This window comes from Petromyzon marinus, chromosome 30 (genome assembly GCF_048934315.1).
Source record: "Petromyzon marinus isolate PM22_M1 ecotype Great Lakes invasive population chromosome 30, UKy_Petmar_22M1.pri1.0, whole genome shotgun sequence".
Classification (NCBI taxonomy): Eukaryota; Metazoa; Chordata; class Hyperoartia; order Petromyzontiformes; family Petromyzontidae; genus Petromyzon; species Petromyzon marinus.
This window is the reverse complement of record NC_133696.1, coordinates 10,338,005-10,361,190: the sequence shown is the minus strand read 5'-3', so window position 1 is coordinate 10,361,190 and position 23,186 is coordinate 10,338,005. Positions and strand designations below refer to the sequence as shown.

General features: G+C 42.9%; 1 protein-coding gene across 2 annotated transcripts; it reads right to left on the bottom strand.

Annotated features, from left to right (window-relative positions):
* Positions 1-5,961: 5,961 nt before the first annotated feature.
* Positions 5,962-22,436, bottom strand: PQBP1 (polyglutamine binding protein 1). Of its 2 annotated transcripts, none has more exons than XM_076070745.1 (6): positions 22,277-22,436; positions 19,302-19,407; positions 18,360-18,466; positions 11,642-11,803; positions 11,042-11,108; positions 5,962-6,918 (listed from the first exon to the last, which is right to left on the bottom strand). In XM_076070745.1, exons 1-6 carry the CDS (start codon positions 22,341-22,343, stop codon positions 6,762-6,764), a joined length of 666 nt encoding a protein of 221 aa, XP_075926860.1. In that variant the 5' UTR covers positions 22,344-22,436; the 3' UTR covers positions 5,962-6,761. The 2 variants fall into 2 exon arrangements, with proteins under 2 accessions (XP_075926860.1, XP_032819439.1); XM_032963548.2 differs by having other exon boundaries at positions 19,302-19,413; positions 22,277-22,435.
* Positions 22,437-23,186: the final 750 nt, after the last annotated feature.

Sequence of the window (23,186 nt, the reverse complement as noted above, 5' to 3'; positions counted from 1 at the left end):
GAGGCTGAGTCGACCTAAGGGAGGCCCAGTAGCGGTTCAGAGAATCGTCACCGGTGTTGGCCGATTCACGTGAGCAACATTGCCTCCCGCTGACAGACTATACCTGTCTGTGCCACACTGCGCCTTTGCGTGTTTAGAGCCTTGTGCGATAAGAGTAGGAGGCCGTCCATAAATGACGTCACGCACCTAGAGGGGGGGGGGGTCAGACATTTGTGACGATGTGTGACGAGAGGGGGGGTTTGAGAAATGTGACGTCACATCAAAATGCGCAACTTTAAATAAATATAGACAACACGTTCTACTTAATTAAATAGACTGTTTAATAAATGTTTTCTCCTACAACATCAGAGTGCAGCGCCACATTAAATACGCACTACAATAACAATAGTTTAAAGCGATTTGAAGCATGTTTTATTTTTTTGGGAGGGGGGGGGGCAGAGCTTTGTGACGTCATATTTGAGGGGGGGTCTGGCTTTTTGTGACGCCGTGTGACTAGGGGCGGGGGGGGTCAAAAATCGTCCAAAATGGCGTGACGTCATTTATGGATGGCCCCCAGCACGATTTTCCACATGTATTAATTATTATTATCTGTGTTATATTGCTTGTGCCTCCTCCTCCTCTCTCTTCTCTGGGACCCCGAGGAAGGATGGATAATTGCTAGGTCCGGCACGTACGTCGCACGCTCAGTGGTTTGAAAATGGCATTACCACCATCCCTGCTGGATGCCCTCACCGCCACAACCCCTCAGCGTTAGGAACCACTTTTATCTGAAGGCAGTAATATTGGCGGGGGTGGTGGTGGTGGGGGGGGTCGCGTTGGTTCCTCCGTAATTTAGGAGGCTGGAACACGTGTAAGACAAACGGCTGCAGCTTGACTGCGTACAACAATGTGTGTGTGACCTTAGTAGTGGCATTGGACCCAGGGTATGATGCAAAGAATGTTCTTAAGGAGTCCGTTTCAGGACTGGACCAGAGGCGCCATCTGCTGACTGAGCACAAGGCAGACTGGATTTCAAATTTAAGATTCTTTGACATGCAAAGAATCACCCGTGTTTGATTCCAGGTTCACGGCTAACATCAGCGGCGAGTGATATTCTGAAACTATCCTGAGGTGCATCGCTTTCACCGGCCCGCACTGACCAGCGTCTATATAAGGAATGAAACAGGTGGACTTCTCCACAAATCTGGCTGTCGCCTGATGAAGCTAGTTGTAATTATTGGCGAAACGTCGTAAATGGTGTGTCTTGGCTCTCCAACACACCGGTGTGCTGTACTAGTGACGAATTGGCATGTTCTGTTTGCGTGACAACCCTTACGAGTTGGCTGTGTTGGGTGGTGGCGGGTTTTAACGATACATTTATATATTTATGCGATCTAACCCAAAAAAATAAAAAAACCTCCATTATGGATATTGGTCGCAAAAGCTTACGTGTTAAACCAAATGGATGTATGTTGATCGGCACGGCATAGGGAGGCCATCATCCAGCAGCAGATTGACAAAGGACTGGCAATGTCTTGTTGTATATGATAAGTATTGAGGTATTACCAGTGACAATAACAATGATGTACGATATTTAACCAATTCAAGCACCATGAAATATATAAATACCGGCTGCATAAAGCATGGAGCGCTGCTGCTGCTAATATTTAAACTGAAGTCAAATAATAGACCTCTACTATGCGAAATATTTGCAAAGACCTGACCAATGTCTGCCAGTAGTAGGGCAGATATTTAGTATGAAAAATGTTCTACAAAATACAACAAAACATCAACACTTCCTTGCCCTGTGTTGTGCCCAGATTTCCTGAAACAGAGGCAATGCATTCTTTGGGCTCTCAGTCGGTTCACCAAAAGACAACTCTGATCTTTGTGTAAACATAGCTATGACTGTGTATCACGCACTAATCTTTAGACGACGCGCGTTTAAAGATTAATCCGTGAGCACAAAGTATCTGAAGATCATGGTCACTGGACTTTCAGCTATGCCGTCAAAGCGCCCTCCGGTGACAACCACTGTGGTATGACCGCGATGGCTAAAATCTTGACTTAAAGCTTTCGTTGGCTGCAGGAATTAATTAATATTATTTGGGTCTTTCGGTGAAGTCACGTAGATAGGTTCAAAGAAAATAACAAAAAGCTACGACGTTTCGATCGCAACACAAGCGGTCATGATGACGACCGCTAGTGTAGCGATCGAAACGTCGTAGTTTTATTATTTTCTTTGAACCTATCGACGTGACTTCACCGAAAGACCCAACGAATACTGCGATGGCTTTTAAACATTTGTGTGCATACAAAATAAAACTTTTATTTTCCCGAACTTTTATTTACCAGGTAAAACCTACTGACCTATGACCCCCTTTTTCAGAAGCTCAACGAAGTGGCTTACCATGTGGAAATTTATAGCAGCTAAATCCTCTAAACCCATGTTTCTAAATGTGGAGTGAATATCCAGAGGACCCGGAGACAAATCCACGCGACCACGGGGAGAACATGCAAACTCCAAATATACAGGTGTCAGAGTCGGGATAGAACCGACGACCTCCTGTATACCAGGCGAGGTAGTTAACACCTCGTCACCACATATGGACCTAAGTGGTCTTTGGGCCACAGAAGAAATATCACATAAGTCACTGTTATTGAACACCTAAAGAAATGAAGTTATATCACTTCAGGTGGTACCGACAAGTAAAATATTTGGTCTGGGCTCATGGAAGATACGATTGAGTAGTACTGTATACAGCAGAAGCGCGGACACTAAGAAAGACACAGGGATTGTGGTGTCAAACGATGAAAATAAGGAGGGTGGGGAGAAAGAGCAATGAGGAAGTTCTAAAGCAGCTTAAGGAGGAGAGAAGTCGAGTTGGCAGATGCGGATACCTGATGCACACATTGGAAATGAAAAGCTGTCCAGTGTGCAACTGTGGTCATCAAGAGCAGACCATGCAACATATAGCGACGCAGTGTCCCATCCACAAATATGAAGGAGACATCACGGCGACGATACGTTCCGCTGCTCCTGACGCGGTTATCTTGGCTCGAGCACCCGAATGTGAAATTGTAGTGGTTGCTCTGCATCTACATCAGCCGCCGTACGAAAGAAGAAGTCGCGTTGCTTGGGCGCATTCTCAGACAGAGGTGGAATCTTGACGGAGGACGTTCTGGAAGCGAAGGAGGGATTTTTGGGGAAAGAGGCGAAGAGGCATAAGGGAGAAAAAATATATTAATACACAAATGTTTTACTTGCATAGTCAAGTAATTGTATTTTTTTAATTAGCTATACTGCCAAATAATACGACAAATCGCTAACCTTAAACGCCCAGTCGTTCATGAAAGTTGAAGGCGGTATAGTACTATGGTAATAGAGCGAGTGCAGAATCATTGAACCGGAATTGACAGCTTGAAAGCATTTAGCGCGGGGCCCTTGAAAGTGTAGCTCCTACACATGTAGCTACATATGTAGCTACATGTGTAGCTACTAGAAGAATCCGGCACTGTGTGTCATGATGTTGCGTCATATTAGACCTCAAACCCCAAACGACGGCTGCTGCTTTCACAGGCCCCGTTAAGAACACGGTTTCAGGGGTAGAATTTGCAGTTGTTTTGTTGCTCCTTTGCCAAAAGCTTCTCTGCAGAACGTGGGGGGTGGGGGGGGAAGAAGCTCCCAGCGTGTGGTGGAAAACTCCGAGCACGGGTTGGAACATCGTGGCGAGCAACGCGCGGCACAACCCCAAACGCACGGCAGCACAACCGCGGGCACCTGGGCAGGCAAGTCGGACCTCGTGAGGTTGCCGAAACACAACGCTGCAATCACAATTTGACACCGACTATACACGCCTCGATTGATTTCTATTCCCTGACATACTGAAATAGCCCGACAAGTGGGAGAAACGTGGTGGTGGGGGGGGGGTTCCCACCATTATACATGCGTGTGTAAAAGCAACATATTGCGCGATTGCAAGCGCATTGCCACACTTTTGCTATGATCCGTGGGAAACTTAAGACGCGACATAGTTGGTGATTGGCCGGGACATTGCGACGTAAGACTCCCTGATGTGTGCGCGCCACGGCCCGAAATCTGCTCTCATGAAAGCGCTTTCAACCTAAAGTGGCTCGGTACGCCATCATATTTTGTTCGCGAGCACCTTGGCGTGTAAGGTCAGCAGGAGGTCGTTGTAAAAAATATATATAGATCGTGCGCATTGTTTTTTTTTATAGCAGCATACACTGCAATGTGCCTCAACTGCTGTAGACACATTCTAAATCTGTCACATGTATCGCTGTGAAACGAGAGTACGTGATGTATATTTCGAAGTTCAACTTTTAAAACAATGTAGGCTAAATATAACAGGTAGCTAAGGATAAATACAAAACGTCTGTGAACTATTATATGGTGTGCACCTCAAGGGCACTTTTTGATATTCAGATAAATACCGCACATACATTATCTAGACATTGTTAACTTGAAGCCAAATCCTGTACTACTAATTTACGTATTTGTTTCAACAGAGTCGATCAGCCTTGTTTGTACCGTGGTTGGTGTGGGCCTGGTGTGTCCCCATCCGGCTTGGTCCAGACGCTCCTGAGTGTGAACCCAGCGTCTTTATCTCCTTGGCTTTATCTCTCTGTGCCTCTCTGTCTACCTCACCTCTCATTATTTCTTTCATATTCTTGGTTCTTTTTGGTAAAGTCACGTAGAAAGGAAACAATAAAATAAAAATATTGTTTTATATTTGTATTTTTTTATTGCTTTATATTTTTATTATTTTATTGTTTCCCTTCGACGTGACTTTACCGAAAGAACCAAGAACATGAATCCCTGCAGTCACGAAAGCTTTAAATCAACGTTTATTTATTTCATGTTGTATGGTGGGGTGTGAGCGAGCTGTGTGTGCGTGATTCTGAGAGCTGCTGCTTTCTTTCAAATTTATTTTTTTCATTTTTTACTTCACCTGTTACACTTTTCTTGTTACCCTCTTCGAAAAAAGCAGGCCAACATAAGATGACCCAGAGCCGCGCATTCGTAACATTTCTTTGGGTTTACTTTCCCTGGCTTCAGAAATTCAAAAACAGTACGATGCTCGAGTTCCTGATTTTCAGAAGCCATTATGGTCTACTTGCAGTATTGCACAAATAAGTAACAAACTAATACGTAACATCATTCCCTGGTGGCCTGTAATACAAGCAGCTGCAAGAACAAATGATCTCTGCCACTTTACACGCTTTTATTTAACTCACTCTGTCGTCGTATCCTCAAATCTTGTAACTCAATTGTAACCCATTTCCCAATGTGGTATCGACTGAAAACTTGGTATACATATGTCATACTGATGACAATACTGTATTCTATCACTAAAAATAAAGCATTTTTAAACATTCATTTTTATTTTTATTTAAAGCTTTCGTGACTGCAGTAATTCATATTCTTAGTTTTTTCGGTAAAGTCACGTTGAAGGGAAACAACAAAATATATATTTATATATATTTTGTTGTTTCCCTTCAACGTATTCATTTTTATGTTGTTTCGGCTTGGGTCTAATTGTCCACGCTCAACTGACGTTGGCTGTATATCACCACGGGTCCCTTACGTTGTGGCAAGCCTCGGGGCCACTTCCTGGAGTTTTTACATTACTCGTACGGTACATTTCATTCAAACGTGTTTTAAAAAAAAAAGTATTTTTAAATATTACTTATTTTAGATCAGGCCTAGGACTTTTTGTACCACCCTTGTACATAACACAACAAATCAAATTCTGAGCACACACACAAACCAGTTCTAATTATCATGCACTTATACAAATCAGATCTGGCTGGGTGGTGTCGTGGTCCTAATACACGACTACTAGAGTAAAGATACAATCTGCGTCATGGTTCAAACTCCAGCCTATTTTCCTTGCAACATATCCTTGCTTTGGTAAAACAAAATCTATTCCATAACAAAACACACATTCACAAAAAAACAAATGTATTAAGGATTTTTTTTATTGCCAAAACAGTTCCTAATATGTACATTTGATGCTGTTTTTTATTGTTTAACACGTTTAAAATACGTTTAGAGCAACTCTTTCATATTGTGTTAAACTTAGTTTTCTCTACTTGTATGTATGACAAATCTGCTGCATGCAGGAGTTTCACAATGCAACATACGTTACAGGAAATCCCAAACAACTACACTTGAAATATTCACTCAATTTCCCCCACCTCCCGACTCTAAAGATAAAAAAAATTATGCACAAATGTAATTTTTATCACAAAAAAAACTCATACTTTACAAAGGACAAAAAACCAGCCAACTGACAAAACAATTCTCCAGCCAATTCTCCATGCAGAGGTTGACCACTGCAGAGAGTTTCATGGCAACGACGCTCGGGTTTGTCAATGTCGACGTAACGAGTTTTCGCAGCCAGACTCCGAATCTTTATTTTATCCTGGAGAAATCCGATGAGCTATGAAGTTATTTTTCACAGATGTTGTCCGGGGTCAGCCTGCGTCTTGAACATTTCTTCCTTCTCGACCTTTGGCCACGCGCGCCTCACCGCCAGCACCGCGTAGCGGAGCGGCGGTGAGGTTCCGGCGACAGCGATAGCGGCAGCAGCACGAGTAGGAACGAAAACAGCGCGAGCGAAAAAAAACGCCCCGACGCGCAGCAGCCCGAACCCGGGAACGCTGCGAGTTGTGCCGGAGGCTCGCGGCACAACTCGAGAGGCGAGCGAGGACCCGGGCGGCGAGGCGACAGCGTCCGCTGCACAGCGGGGGTGTGCTCAGGCGGCCTTGTTCCGCGACGCCGCCTCTGCGTTCGCACGCAGCACGGCGCCCGGGCTGGGGTAAGGCCGCTGCTGGAAGAGGGGCCCCGACGCGGTGGTGTCTGCTCCTGTCTTGGCGTCGCCTTTCCTCTGGAGCCCAGCGCTCCAGTTTCCGCTAAAGGGGAGGAGGAGGAGGAGGAACACATCAAGCGCACGTGTGATTGTTTATGTAACAGATTTACATGACTACCTGGCGCAATGTGTAAACATTTAAACGATTAAACTATTAAATGTTTACACATTGTGCCTGGTGTAATGTGTAAACATTTAAACTATTTTTTTTATTTTACCAGGTAAGGCCCACTGAGTTATATAGCTATTCTTCAGAAGCGACCTGGCCACAAATAATAGCTCAACGAAGTGGCTTATCATGTGGAAATTTACAGCAGCCAAATACTCGAAACGTATGTTTCTAAATGTGGAGGGAAAACCCAAAGGACCCGGAGAAAAATCCACGCGACCATGGGGAGAACACGCAAACTCCAAATATACAGGCATCATGGTCAGGATCGAACCCACGACCTTCTATATAGCAAGGGGGGGGTAGTTAACATCTCGCAACTGTGGCGCCCCATGGTGGCAAGGTGAGGAAGACAAAGGTGGTCTTGCATGGTGCTGGCAACACCATCCGCTCACATGCCATGCTCGCTAACAACAACTGCCCCAACAGTATGTATAGCTGTATGGGGGAATCTTTTTGCGTGCATGTGTGTACAAGCAAGTGCGTGGATGTATGCGTGCACTTTGTGTGCGCGTGTGTGGATACGTGTGCCAACTTGCGAATAAAAAACAGCAGGGTGACACAGCGGAGAGCACAGACGGTGCATCGGATCTCAGTCAATCAACCCATAACACCGGGATGTGTCCCTTGACCTCCTGTCAATAAGCCTTTGACACTTCACATGGCCTCAAAGTGCACCTAGCCTAGCACAAGCGTTGTGGTGATGTCGCCGCTATTTAGTGGCGAATGGCCACTGTTGTTATTTTTGCGTGTGTATATGCTCACATGTGAATGCATGCGAGTGTATATACATGTTTGTGTATGTTTTTTTAGTTTGCCCAATTCCCACGACCTACTGTGGCACTCGATTGTATTGCATGTTTAAAACACAGCTTGCGATCGATGGGGTGCCAATCAATACAATCCGATCACAACCCATCGATTGAACCAAAATTTAAAAACCTTTAGGGGACTTATCTCCACTGACAGTCCTGGGCCATTGGGGAAAATGTCACATTTCTATGGCAGGGATAGTTACGGTGCAATCCTCACAGTGGTACATATTTTATCAACCATGGAAAGATAAAGGGCAAAGTAGTACCCTGAGATGGATTTAAACTTCCAACCTTTCCACTTTTAGTTCAGCCTCTGACGATGAGGCCTATACAGCTGCAATAACTTGGAATATCATCATTTCCAGGGAATAGTTTCCAACACACGGGTATATTTTATCACAAAATGAATGCACCATGACAAAGTGAAATACACTTGCCTCATTCACATTTATGCTCTGGTAATTAAGTGCTTGTAAGACCAGCAAAATAAGCGTGTAGCATTTTAAAATAACCCACGTTTTACATTAATTGTACATCAAGGAAAATGTAAAAACAATACACATATTACAAACGTCTGTAAATATATATATTTTTTACTCCTAGCGTGCCAAGATACATGTAGGTCTCTTTTTCAGCTGCATGTTGGAGCGTGACATGTTTAAACACAGCATAATATCGTCTCACATTCCGTTAACATCTCATAAGCTAGGAACCGCTCGGGAGTACACTAATAATGCATTTGCAAAGCATTTAAAATACGCGGCAGAATTGCTATTTCTATGGCATCTTGGGAAGAAAAAAAAATCAATGCAGCAAATTTTTTCACCTATTTAATCAGTCCTTTAAATTATAAGCACAGCGCACTGTTTCTACGATAGATAATTGAAGCGCCTTCTCCGTGAGAGGCATCGTCAGCTGAAGCAAACAAAAGCGTCGAACATGCACCGTGCGAAAAATCAAAACAATGGGTTTTCATGTTGCCTTGAATAGCACCAACACGTCAAACTAAACTATTGTTTATTTTACCAGGTAAGGTCCACTATGCTATGTAGCTCTTTTTCAGAAGCGACCTGGCTATCGCAAATCATAGGTTAACGAAGAAGTGGCTTATGTGGAAATTCATAGCAGCCAAATACTCTAAACTCATACTCTTTCAGTCAAGTCACGTAGTAGAAAAATAAATAATAAATCACGCCGTTTCGATCGCAACACAAGCAATCGTCATCAGGTGGTAAGATACAGCAGTAGAACTATTTCTAAATGTGGAGGGAAAAACCGGAGGACTCGGAGAAAATCCACACGACCACGGGGAGAACATGCAAACTCCAAATATACAGGCGTCAGGGTTTGCATTGCAGTGCTGTTATTTGATAAAAGGTCAAATATTTTTGTTGCACATTATTTATACACCTATTTCGTACTCATTTGTGTTCAGTAACTGACGTGGGCAGCAAAAACAGGTTGAGCAAAATGTATGAGCTTGCGCAAATGTTCTTTATAATATTGACTACATGCATTCATTGCATTGTCGCTTCCCTGTTTCATTAAGTAAAAGATTACCACAATGCAGATCGTTTTGTCACACGTATAAATTATGTTTGCAATTACATTTCTACTTACACAAATTATAATGAACAAGAATATACACTGATTAATCTACAAAACTGCCGCCACATATCTTTCATACAAGTCCTTTAGTTACTCACAGCTAAGAGCCCCTTGGGATGGGAGAACGGTGGCACAGTGGGTAGAGCAATGCGCTATGATCCCGACGACCTGAGCTCAACACCTAGCCATAGCCGACAACAGTGGCGAGTGATATCTGAACTGATCATGGGCACCCAGTTCACCAACCTGCACTTACCAGTGTGGTCAAGTAGAATCAAACAACTGCCATGACTAACACGGAAAATAATTATATTAACAGCCTAGCGTCTCTTTTTCAAGGGTGGAAAGCCAATGGTATTGGTTTTGTTTCTGTGTGATTATAATGAAGCACACAATATATTGCCATTCCCCCTTGTTGGCCCTCGATTTTGACATCCTACATATTGTTGTGAGTGTCCATGTTTCTGATTGATATGACATAGCAGGTAATATGCATATTAGTATGTTGCATTATTTGGTTTCCAAAAGCACTCCATTACTGCTCTCGTTCCCCCCCTTCATTTTAGAATTTTGATCCCAATACGTTGCTCAAGCATTGTTATAGCAACCTTTATGTTAGAGGCCGACCGAAACTGAATTTCTGGTCTCGGCCGAAACCGAAAGTAAAAAATTGACTTTCGGCCGAAACTGAAAGTATACCGAAAGAGGCCATTTGCCAACTTTCGGCACCAAAACCGAAACCGAATTTCGGCCGGCCTCTATGTACATCACTTTGGGTTCACTCATTTGTCTTGAGCACAAATTTGCAGCCTTCTTTGTCACATTCTTCAATCGTACCCTGGAGTTAATAGCTTGCTATGAGGACTGCGTTTGCCAGCCAAAGTGAAGTGGTTAACACACTGTCGTCGCACAGTAAGTTTGCCTTTGTTTCTACAATAATTTTTTTGGAAAACATCTTCTAATGTCACTGTGAATAGCCTTGTTGAGAGCACATCTCCTTTTTCCAACTCCTAAATTGTATATTGCAAGGATCATAAACATTGATACTGACAAACGGAACAAAAATCTGAGAATTACACAAAAGAAGAATGGAGAGTGGCGCATGCTTGGGATTACCCTGAGAGGTGGCAAGATAAATGCGTGGATCGGGGAACAAGTGGACATTACCAGACATTGTATTGCAATTGTGAGAGTTAGTGAGCTTGTGCAGGACATTGCTAAAGAAGGAATGTTGGCTGATGGGGAAGATTTGTGATGGAACGGCAGCTAAAGGAGAGAACACACCCAAGAAGATGGCTACCGTGGAGATGGAGTGATGAGATTGGCTCAAGTTCTGGAGCGAGAAGGATTGTATCATATTGGCATCGGGAACAAAAAGAGCTATATAGCTCTTTTTCGTAAGCGACCTGGCCACAAATCATAGCTCAACGAAGTGGCTTATGCGGAACTTTATAGCAGCCAAATAGCTGGTAAAAGAGCATGGCTAATGATAATGACGACATCGTTGGGTACAAGGTAGGGTGTGTCGCTGTGAAGTTGCTTTTCGAAACAATTGATTGCACTGAGGATCTTACCGTGGAGCGTCCGAGTAAGCACTGGGATCCATTGGATCCAGCTCTTCCTTTTCTTTTTTATCCCGACCTGCAACACCATCAAATGTGAATAATAAAATATTAATATTTAACCAAATGTTTGTGCTTCATGATTTCCATGCAGTCCATTGATGGAACTGGAATGGTTTTTGAACAATTCACACCAGGCTATTTTCAAAATGTGTGTGCATAATCAGCAGGCATTGGGGCAAATGTTTGAAATGATGAGATGTATTGCACAACTCTTAATGCTATCCAGGTGTGTGGCACCGTGGCTGAACACTTGACTCACAATTGGAAGGTTGGAAGTTAAAATCCCTGTCAGTGATCGACTCAAGTCTACCATTCATCCAGTGTTGATAAAGTGAGTACCATATTGCGAGAAGATACCCAAGGCGGTCGTACTGAATCACTGGTGGCGACCATCACGAGAATGTAGAATTTACACCACAGGGACGTGATATTGCTGCATTACAAGGGTTGAGAACCCTGACAGTACACCATGAGTGGCGTGTGTGTGAGTAATGTGGGGAGGGATGGGGAGTTACGGAAATGAAGTTTACCGTGCCAGCAAAGCCTTACCACGTTTGCCTTTCTGGTAGGGGGCGGCCTCCTCCCTCCGCTGGAGTCGTCGATCTCTGGCAGCTCTGGGAATCTCGTCCCTGCTGTCCAAGTCGAGCAGTGACGACCGTTCTTGTGCCTCCACAAGAGCAGTCATCGCTACCACCTCCTCCCTCTTCTCCTCTGCAACAAATATTAGCACCGTTGAATCACAATCAAGCCTATAATGGAGAACACGGGGCAATAAAGATAATAACCAGCCCAGTTTGCACACGGTTCAAAGTCTGATTAGTCTGTAATATTGTTGGTGACATTAAATACTCGGTGACAAGTAGGCACAGGCAAGGGAAGAGATGGACTGATTTAGTATAGGAGGAACTGGTGTAGAGTGGGCTTACCACTTTCTGCCATTCGTGGGTTTGACTGTGTAGGAGGGACATGACTTACACTAATTAACAGCCAATAGTGGCAATAGTAAATCAGCAATACAAGGCAGCAAAGCAGTGCTCACAACAGTCTACCGTATAGGCATTTGGAAGAATGGGTAGCGCATCCATCAGTCAATGATGTCTGTTTGCCAAAAATAGCTGGATCTGTTTTGTGACCTGTCAGCAGGCCTTTGCCAAGCCACGTGCAAATAACATAGCACGATTGCCATGCTGGCATCACTGACACTTAGTCAAGAATGGCAGATGTTGTATGTGTGCACTCGAGTGTTAGCCAAGTGGTAAAAAAAAGTGGTCCGCATAATACATCACAATCCAGGTTACGCAGGTTTAATTCCAAGCAGTGCACAGCATTGGCAATTTGTATACAAACGTGGCTATTGCTCTGTTGACAGCCTAAATTGGCTGCCTGTTGTTGAGGTGTGAAATTATTAACGGACAAGTAACAAAAGTGGCCAGGTTTTTTCGTGCTGGCATCGAAAACCTGAAAGGTGGTCACGAACAGCACTTACCTTATTACATGCATGTAACGTCACCTAAATTTGCCATATAAAAATAGGAAGAAAGAAACTCCCGACAATCGTGTAGATTTGTATCCAAATGGGTAATACAATTGAATAAAATATACCGTAGCGGTCTACTTTCACTCTCCCATTATTGCGATACACCTTAAGGCAGAGCTCTCAACCCAGCCACTCTCTCTTCCTCTCCAGGCTTAACTGAACTCTAACTGCCCTTCCACCCCTTTTTATCTGCCCTTCAATTAATTTAACTCCCTTCACTGCCCTTGGCCCCCTGGATGCCGCGGTGGCTGCCACCACGTGCTGCCCTGCAGGCTGCTTGAGCCTTTCGAACTTATCGAACTTGTTAGCCACATCAGCGGCTCCGACCTATGAATAAACTCCGCGTTCAAATCCAATAAAATTTGTTTTATACATTTGTGGCGCCCATTGGAAAACATTACACTGATATCTCAGAATATTGAAGTCAGCCCCCCAAAAGTCAAAATCCTGGCTCTGCCCCTGCATGGAATCTAACTCAAGTTTCTGGGTTAAAAGCAAAGTGGACAAAACCACTGTAATACTGCTCCTCGTGCAACCGATGAATGAGGTATCCGCCTTATTTATAGTGCCAAGCTCAAAAAAGATCTAACTTTCATAAATGAGGAGCGCAAATCATGTTTCATTTTGGCTTTGATAAATTAATACCACTTAACACACAAAGGTCATTAATGCGGGCATATTAGAGTACATCATCAAGGAAAGAGAACCGGGCATATGAAAAATTAGGAGACAAACTACGTGATTTGAGAGGCTCGAATGGATTAAAGGAATTAGGGTCAATTATTTCCCATGCTATGTGCTTGAGTTTCTATTAATATATGACAGGATATTTAAATAATTTTATATCAAAGACTAATTAATGTCATTAAATGATTAAACTACACTGGAAAAAAGCACAATTTATGTACTACACTCAATCCTCCAATGGGTCAAGGGGATAGACATTCACTGCTTTGGAATGGATCAGTGTAATAAATTCAGTGTCTGCAGGTTATATGATATTTCTTACCTCCAAGTATCTTTGTGGGTCAAAAATGAAAATTAAATTTAATAAATGATCAAGTGAAAGTGTGCTTGACTAGATATTACGTTGAATTTACAATGAACAAGTTAAACTTCAGACTCAATTTAGTGGTGAGTGAGCGAAGCATACTAGTTTGAGTCAGAAGTTAAAGTTCAAAGCCCCTTTGGGTGTCAACTAGTGCAATTATCCCTATGGGGTAGATAAACCAATTATTTTCTGAGATGTAACCATTGGTCATCCCCAGAACAAACATAAGAACATGGAATTTCAACCGAATTGTTTGCTTGTGTTCATTCATTTATTTCAGGTATCAGAGTTATATGGTGGACGGTGATCCATCTACCGAGCAGTCTACAGTTATTCATTAAATTTCTGTAGCCCGTCAGTAATAACTGGGAATATTTACAAAAGGGCATACCAACCTGCTGTAAAAAAAACGATACAGATCACGTGTGGCGGTAACTATGTAATTGTGAGGATGCGATTAACCTACTCGGCAGCCCTGGGCATTCTAATTGCGTGAAATATATTTTTGCCAGCTATTTCCTAATTAGCCGCTCAAATTTGAGGAAGACTAGCTTCGAAACCAACTGTAACTTCGTTAACACCTCAACGAAAAACTATGATTATAATGTAAAAAATATCATGCTAAATAAGCATTCATATTACAGTGCAGATAGTAAGTCCAAATATTACAGAATATATATACACTTGAATAAAAATGTGATCTTGAACTCTGAACTTGAGTACCGACAATTGCAGGGGAGCAACGTGAAACGGTCCAGCATGGCGTTGAACACAATAAAAAAAACATTTCAGGAAATTATAAATTCCACAATGCAAAGCAGCGCAAAAGGGTGACGTGGTGCGAAATGCTTCGTTACAGTGGAGGTCACACGGCATTGATGAAAAACTTCCATTTTAACTAGAAACCAGGCTGGCATAGATCATTATGAAATAGTGACCCGTGGTTCCGAGGGTAGCCATTCCTTTTGAAGGAATTGTACGTTATTGGAGCCGGCTGCCCATCTGAATCAATTGGCTCGTTAAAGCAGAAAGACGAATCTGTGGTAAGCCAACAATGTGTTTGGGAATGCTCCGATAGGGAAGAAAGAATCATGATAGAGATAGTAGTCTACGTGGTTAGTTTTATTAGTAGCTGAATACGTGTGTAATGACCGAAATTACAGATCACTTACCCGAAGCAAACAAACAGACTACCAGAAAACAAACCAAGGCCTCCATCATGAATGGTCGGGAGGCAAGGTTCAAAGAGATTGGAGGACATAACTCTTTGGTTCTATTCGGTAAAGTCACGTAGGTAAAAAATAAAACAAAAATCACGACGTTTCGGCCACAACACAAGCGGCCTTCATCAGGTGAAGGGACCAGGCTGTCTCGAGGACAGTGCTGGAGTGAAACACAGCCACGCTCAGACCGCGACCTTTAAGCTGTGTGCAAGGAAACAAGGTGCCTTGACAAAGGAATTAGCATAAAAATTAGTATTTGATTGGCCGACTTAGCATGATGAACGGTGTAGAGGTGGTGTACATGCGGGTGAACATGCCGGTTGGCGAGGGGGGGAGGGGGAGTTTACCTATTGATGGTGTGAAAAGGGAATTTTTTAAGAGCTGCGAAAGTTTGGGGTACCACTACTTGAAAAATATACTGTACCATTGAAATGAGTTTAATGTTTAGTTCAATTTAGAACATCTTTCCAATGGTTGCTTAATTTGAAACCATCTTCTCGGTTGAAATTGTGTCTGTGTTTGTAGATCTGAATTGCCTCGTGAACAAATCTCTGATAAAAACCCGTGGGTTTGCAAAGAACCTTGGTATCGGAGAAAATTATATCGTGATCACCCACAGTGTTGTAACAGTGATCAGCTACGGCAGAAGAAGTCGTTCTGCCGTGTTTCAAATCTGATTTGTGCTCGCGAATTCAGTCAGAGACATGTCGCTTTGTCTCCCCGATATAGCAATCACCGCAGGTACAACTCAATTTGTAAACCCCGGGATACTGTGAGTCAGGAATGACATCCTTCACGGATGGGATCAGATCACGCATTTTGTGTACTGTATTGAACCGGACCTGGATCTTGTGTTTGTTTAGAATTTTGGAAATCTTTTTAGTAACGCCTGCTATATATGACCGAAAAAGGCAAGAAGCAGGTTTGAGAGTTGAGGCGACGATTGAGAACCGTTGGGGCAGGAGGGTGAGGATTGGACGAGGAGAGTGGGGTGAGCGAGGGTTCGAGAAGGGGAGCTCAGAAGGGGGTATAAAGGGGGAAAGCACAAGGGGGAGGGGGACAAGCTACAATATCAAGAACGAAACCCAGGCCTAGTGTTGGTGCTGTGTCCAATAAAAGGCTCCGGGTAGCAACATGTGTCGGCGTCATTACACTTGCATTCAAGGAGAGAGGTTAACAAGGGTAAAATGGGATGTGATTCATCTACAACAACTGATGTTCAGTGTTCTGTCCCAATAACTGCTAGATGTACTTCTCACACAGGCAATCACAATATTATTAAGACATGCTGAGGCAGGGTGACTCAGGATGTTAGGGTTTTGCCCATAGCAGTCAGTCAAATATCCTGGATATGGATCCTAGACTTATCCCTAATATAAAAAAAAACCTACTTACAGAAAACGTGAGGGTCTTAGTAACATTACTCACAATACAGTTATTGTAAATTTCAGTTTAAAATGTATTTGATCAATCCATGTTTGTCCAGGAAACTCTTCGTCAATCCATTGGTCGAGGAAAGCCTCCCCAAGTCATTTCCATTTCTAATGATCCTGAAATTGAATAGTACACCTGGCACCTGCACACAATTCGATTTCATTGCTCCATCTCCAAAGTTGACATCCTCTCAGATGCATCCCATTTTTTGGATGCTACTCACGTCATTATTCTTGATCATCAGCAATAAATAAAAATCCTTTTGAAAATCTTTCCAGAGTCTCCATAGACAGATCTTGTTTGGGATATTAGACCAATTAATTTGAGCATACTGTATGCACAATAAGAATCATCAAAGTGCAGATATGTAGGAAACCACTACAGAGCGACTAAACAAATTACTTCTTCTTCGTGTCTCCTGTCCAACCTAAATGGGTCTTTGCCCAATATTCTGCACAGGCTACCGCTACTGGTGTTGGCATGGCCAGATCTTGAGGAGTGCATTGTGGTGCTGCAGGGCATCTCAGGAGATGATCCACGGTTTGCTCCTCCTGACAAGCATATTGTTCGGTTGCGCAGAAGCCTCACATGATTACATGAGACTTAAAGCTTTCGTGACTGCAGGAACTCACTCTTTGGGTCTTTCGGTAAAGCCACGTATATAGAAAAATTATACAAATGATAAAAAATAAAAAAATATTTAAAAAGTTTTTTCTATCTACGTGGTTTTACCGAAAGACCCAAAGAGTATGGATTACATGAGAGTTGTATCTGCCGAAACCCACTCTCAGTCTGTTTAGGCTCTGCCATGCGAGCAATTCGGAATTGGAGCCGGATGCGAGCTCCTCACTGGGGATGATTACTCGCCGGCTCCATTCAGCGGTTGTCACTTGCTTTTTCCCATTCTTTTTGCCAGAGGGAAGTTCTGGCAGATTCCAGTGATGTGGTAAGTGGTACAGTGGAGCACAAGAAGCTGTTTCTCAATGACAGATGATAGTGTGCTGGCTGATGGTCATGTAGCGGATGACGGACGTCCCACCCCATGACTTTCCGTTCCTGGTCACCTGCTACCCTACTCCTGATGTTAGAGGGCGCTATACCAGATGATTCTGCACGTGTCATTTAGGGTGGTGTCGACATGTTTACTGTGGGTTGAGCATCCCCAGGTAGAGCATGCATATTCAGCCATAGAGAAACAAAGTGCTAAGGCAGTGGTGCGTAGAGTGGATGGATGTGCTCCCCACTTTGAATTTGCGAACTTTTGCAGAATGTTGTTTCGTATGTCGACCTTGGCTTTGGTATTTAAAGTGTGCTTTTTGTAGCTGAGTATACGATCCAGTGTTACCCCGAGGTGCACTGGGTGACTCTAGTGTTCGAGGCTCTAGTCTCCCCAGTTTCTCAGGTGGAAGGCACAGATTTGGATTTTACTCGGGTTGGGTTTGAGATGATTATGAGAAAATGACTCATGAGAAAATGACTCAATCTGTAAAGATGAACAACTGTATAAGACTGGAAATGCACGTGACATTATCTCTGGTCATTACAAATTATGTGGCTATATTGTAGCAACAATATACTGAGTGGAAAAAAATGTGGACTGTGTATCCATGCCAACAGCACAATTAACATATAATTGTAGAATGCCACATCCAAATATTTCACAGCAGTAAATTACATTTACATAGTGTGGAACTACCATACTACAAAATTAAGGTAGCATTGACCTTCCCAAACAATTTTCTATTTATTATAAAAAAATTACTCCCTAAACGAAATTTAAATTTGTACACTTAAATTGTTCTTCATTGTGAATTTCAGATTCAATACTCTTTACAGGAAAGTCAGTTTCATTTATATATATAAAAAAAAAATTACCTCCAAAAATGTATTATTATACATTTTAACAAAGTGCCTGTGGCTTTTTAGAATTAATAAGAAGTTTGCTTTCAGTTTGATTGTGTTCCTTGAAAAAAGGGTAATAACCGTGTGTGCATGAAGAGTGTAGGCAATGCAATACTCAACCAGTCGCCGGAATCTTTTTGGCTGCCTTGGTGATAACTGCCAGGGGGTCTGCCGGGGCCAGCCACGACACCATGTCGGTCTCTGCGTTCCAGTAGTACGGCAAGCGGCTGCACAAGTTCACGCCCATTAGTAAAAACGCACACACGGACATGTCTTTTTATCAGCATGTCTTCATTATAAACGATAGAGCGTTAATGGAAAAAGCCAATAACCAATCCTGGTTGTTGTTAATGGTTGTTTATCAAAGTATTGAACAAACAGCTTGCCCGATATGTTTTTGGGTAATTTATATACACTTTGCCATAGGACACGACACAAGACACAATTGGGAATGCTGTTGAAAATAATGTAGGGTTTTTACGCGTTATATATTAGTACGTTATATATATAAAACTCTGGTACACACAAGAGTTGCCAATAAAAAGACATTGCAAAATGTATAAGTCTATGCCTTCAGAAAGTAGAAAATGCTAAGTATGCATTTGTAAAACTACTACTGCCCTAAAGTGGATGTAAAGACTACGTTACATCAGTTATTATTCAATTATTTTCCGATGCCAGAGCCAAAAATTTGGAAATGTACCCATAAATGCATTTCAATATTATTCAATGTAAAACAAATAGATGCAATGAAAGGAAGATGTATATTAAGTCTACACAAGAGCATAAGCTTAATTAAAATAAAATAAGCAATCTCCGTGTTCATCATTACCACTTCCTTATAAGAAACATATACTCCAATAGCCCAAAATATCAGTGTATTATTATTTGCTTTTCAAAGGCAATCTTAATTATAAATGCAACATTTGTTGTTGTGCTTGTGCAATAATGCTGTCTGTTTAATGTTTGTATCTGTAATTAGCCAATATTGCATGGAAATGTACAATGCACATTATCGTTCTTATAGCAATAGTATTATGGTAAGAGAACGAATATAATTACCTGTCTGGGTCAACTACTTTGTACCAGTTGAGTGGTAAGTTTTCATTCTTTGTAGATTCATAATCAATTTCATTCTCATCATAATCTTCCGCTATAATTTCCTCATCTGCTTCTATAAAAAAAACATACAATACGCTTAATATTCAGAAACTACACAATACAGAGACGTCATCGAACAAGTCACAGAGCGAGTGAAAAAATGTGTCCAATTAAATATGAAATTTAGCCCAGATTTTCAGCACAAAAATGTACTGTTTTACAAATTCCTACCAATAAAAAGTTCAAAAGTGGTTTGCAGCAGCTTGGTAGCTGATGGTGAATGGTTAAACAAACCCCCATAACTGACAGTACAAGGTCTTCATCCAACAGTGGATTTGAAAACTGTGAATCATTATCATTACAGTGAGGGAAAAAGTATTTGATCCCCTGCTGATTTTGTACGTTTGCCCACTGACAAATAAATGATCAGTCTATAATTTTAATGGTAGGTTTATTTGAACAGTGAGAGACAGAATAACAACAACACAATCCAGAAAAACTCATGTCAAAAATGTTATAAATTGATTTGCATTTTAATGAGGGAAATAAGTATTTGACCCCTCTGCAAAACATGACTTAGTACTTGGTGGCAAACCCCTTGTTGGCAATCACAGAGGTCAGACGTTTTTTGTAGTAGGCCACCAGGTTTGCACACATCTCAGGAGGGATTTTGTCCCACTCCTCTTTGCAGATCTTCTCCAAGTCATTGAGGTTTCGAGGCTGACGTTTGGCAACTCGAACCTTCAGCTCCCTCCACAGATTCTATATGGGATTAAGGTCTGGAGACTGGCTAGGCCACTCCAGGACCTCAATGTGCTTCTTCTTGAGCCACTCCTTTGTTGACTTGGCCGTGTATTTTGGGTCATTGTCATGCTGGAATACCCATCCACGACACATTTTCAATGCCCTGGCTGAGGGAAGGAGGTTCTCACCCAAGATTTGACGGTACATGGCCCGTCCATCGTCCCTTTGATGCGGTGAAGTTGTCATGTCCCCTTAAGAGAAAAACTCCCCCAAAGCATAACGTTTCCACCCCCATGTTTGACGGTGGGGATGGTATTCTTGGGGTCATAGGCAGCATTCCTCCTCCTCCAAACACGGCGAGTTGAGTTGATGCCAAAGAGCTCCATTTTGGTCTCATCTGACCACAACACTTTCACACAGTTGTCCTCTGAACCATTCAGATGTTCATTGGCAAACTTCAGACGGGCATGTATATGTGCTTTTTTGAGCAGGGGGACCTTGCGGTCGCTGCAGGATTTCAGTCCTTCACGGCGTAGTGTATTACCAATTGTTTTCTTGATGACTATGATCCCAGCTGCCTTGAGATCATTGACAAGATCCTTCCGTGTAGATCTGGGCTGATTCCTCATCGTTCTGATGATCATTGCAACTCCACGAGGTGAGATCTTGCATGGAGTCCCAGGCCGAGGGAGATTGACAGTTCTTTTGTCTTTCTTCCATTTGCGAATAATCGCACCAACTGTTGTCACCTTCTCACCAAGCTGCTTGGCAATGGTCTTGTAGCCCATTCCAGCCTTCTGTAGGTCTACAATCTTGTCCCTGACATCCTTGGAGCTTTGGTCTTGGCCATGGTGGAGAGTTCGGAATCTGATTGATTGATTGCTTCTGTGGACAGGTGCCTTTTATACAGGTAACAAGCTGAGCTTAGGAGCACTCCCTTTAAGAGTGTGCTCCTAATCTCAGCTGTATAAAAGACACCTGGGAGCCAGAAATCTTTCTGATCGAGAGGGGGTCAAATACTTATTTCCCTCATTAAAATGCAAATCAATTATAACATTTTTGACATGCGTTTTTCTGGATTTTTTTGTTATTCTGTCTCTCACTGTTCAAATAAACCTACCATTAAAATTATAGACTGATCATTTCTTTGTCATTGGGCAAACGTACAAAATCAGCAGGGGATCAAATACTTTTTTCCCTCACTGTACATCGTTACCATCTCAACATCACTCAATATTCTCAGTGGATGTCATCTCGGACACTTTACATTCCTTGACTTCCATTACTCTTGACCAACTGCCATGCTCCTTTATAGAGACCAGCCATGCTAATACCAAATTACTTCATCTGGTGTTATCGATTAAAAGTTATTCTTTTGATAGTCAACTTGTAACCACTTCTTTTTACTACGTCAACATAGTTTCATCCCATCAAAAAAAATGCCATCTGCAGTAATGTTTTAAAATCACGCATGCTGAGCACAGGCTAAAGGCCCGAAACCTTTCGTGACAAGCAACAAAGCGAAATATTAAAGGTGCGGTGAATAAAAATTAATACGTTTCTTGATTAGAGAAAGGTTGTAATGTCTCATCAGCAGCGTGTGTTCCCATTGATTCAATCAGCAGCTCTTAACCTTTTAGACCCCAATCAACAATCAAGACCACCGATCCCCCCCTGCACCCCCCCCGCCCCTCCTGTTTTTGGACAAGAGACAAAATCCACCATAGGTTAAAGCTTAAAACAGTAGCAGTATGTGCTGCATTGTTAGAAAGTCCAGAAATTATATATACACAATAGCGGCAGTCGCTGCATAAACGTGTTGAGAAGTCAGTATGATAAATTCATATGCTGCTCAGTCTTGATCGAGTGCAGGATGTGGTGTCGTGACACTCCATTCAATAAGCCTACAGGCTACTTGACCCCTGCATTTGTAATTTCTCCTGCACGGTATCCAAACCGTAGCCTGACAGGGGTTGAGGACCACGCTGGATTAATCCAACGCTGGGCTCTTTCCTGCATCACACGGCGCTGCAAGACAACGGGGATGGGGGGGGGGTCGGCGGCGCCGCCGCCGCCGCCTCTGCGGCAGAGGCTTCTAGCCGAGGCCGGTACACCCCGGGGAAGGCCTGCGGTCAAAAAATAAATTAAAAAAAAGGCCACGTCCCCAGCAGCGGGGGCAATTGCAGCCTCACCTGACAGCACGTTCTTGAGCAGGCCGCGTTTGGCCAGGCGCGCCTGTAACGCGGGCGGGAGAGGCATGGCGTTGACGCTGGGTAGCCGCGGAGCGCCTCGGCGGTGCGGCCTCAGTAACTCGGCCCCAAGAGGGTTGGCTACGGGTGCCGCGTGGGCCAAGAGGGAGGTGGGGTTGGTACGGGGACATTCGCAAACGCGTTTGCGAATTGAGTCAAACCACCTGCAGGGAAGTTGAGTGGTTATCAACCTGATTTTAACCCCGCTTGTTGAATTGTTTTAGCCGAGTGTAACCACCTCCCTTTGCCTGACTCAACATAATACGTGTCAACCCATCACGGTTTATCCCGTCATCTTGTACAGGGAGATTGAGTTTTCAGGTCCATACGGCGTACAGCCGTTTAAATAGGGCAACAACGAAACGTGTTTTTGTCTTTCGATTTAAAGCTTTCGTGACTGCAGAATGCCATGTGTTTATAACGATAAAAAACTATACATTCGCAATAACGCTGCTTTAAAAGCATGTGTGTGCTGAAGTGCCATTGCTCGAAACGTCGCCGATTATTGACGAATGTCTCGTTGCTTTTGGATGTTTTTGCATAACTGCAAATGCATCACCAAATAATTGATCATTGTATTTGTTTATCAAGGAAATTCTCAAATTATCGTATGAAGAGTATAGCATGCTGGCAAAGTATGGTACAGTATGCAGGAAGGCCAATTCCGTTCCATGCAGTGTAACTGCGAGTAAACTTGAGGATATTGTGACGTGATTTGACACACGATACGCTTAATAAAAATGCTAAATACGGTAAAGGTTTTCCGAGTTGCATCTGTACCCTGATGGCACATTCATGATGAAGCACAACATTCATGCCATCAACTCAGGGCCACTGAACACCAGATTGAGTC

Coding starts and splice junctions, on each gene's coding strand:
- PQBP1 (XM_032963548.2), bottom strand. CDS start 22,343: ATGCCTCTCCCGCCCGCGTTACAGGCGCGCCTGGCCAAACGCGGCCTG. Junction 19,414..22,276: donor GCTCAAGAACGTGCTGTCAG/GTGAGGCTGCAA, acceptor TTTTTTTTATAG/AAGCAGATGAGGAAATTATA. Junction 11,804..18,359: donor CAAAAAGATTCCGGCGACTG/GTTGAGTATTGC, acceptor TATTTGTTGCAG/AGGAGAAGAGGGAGGAGGTG.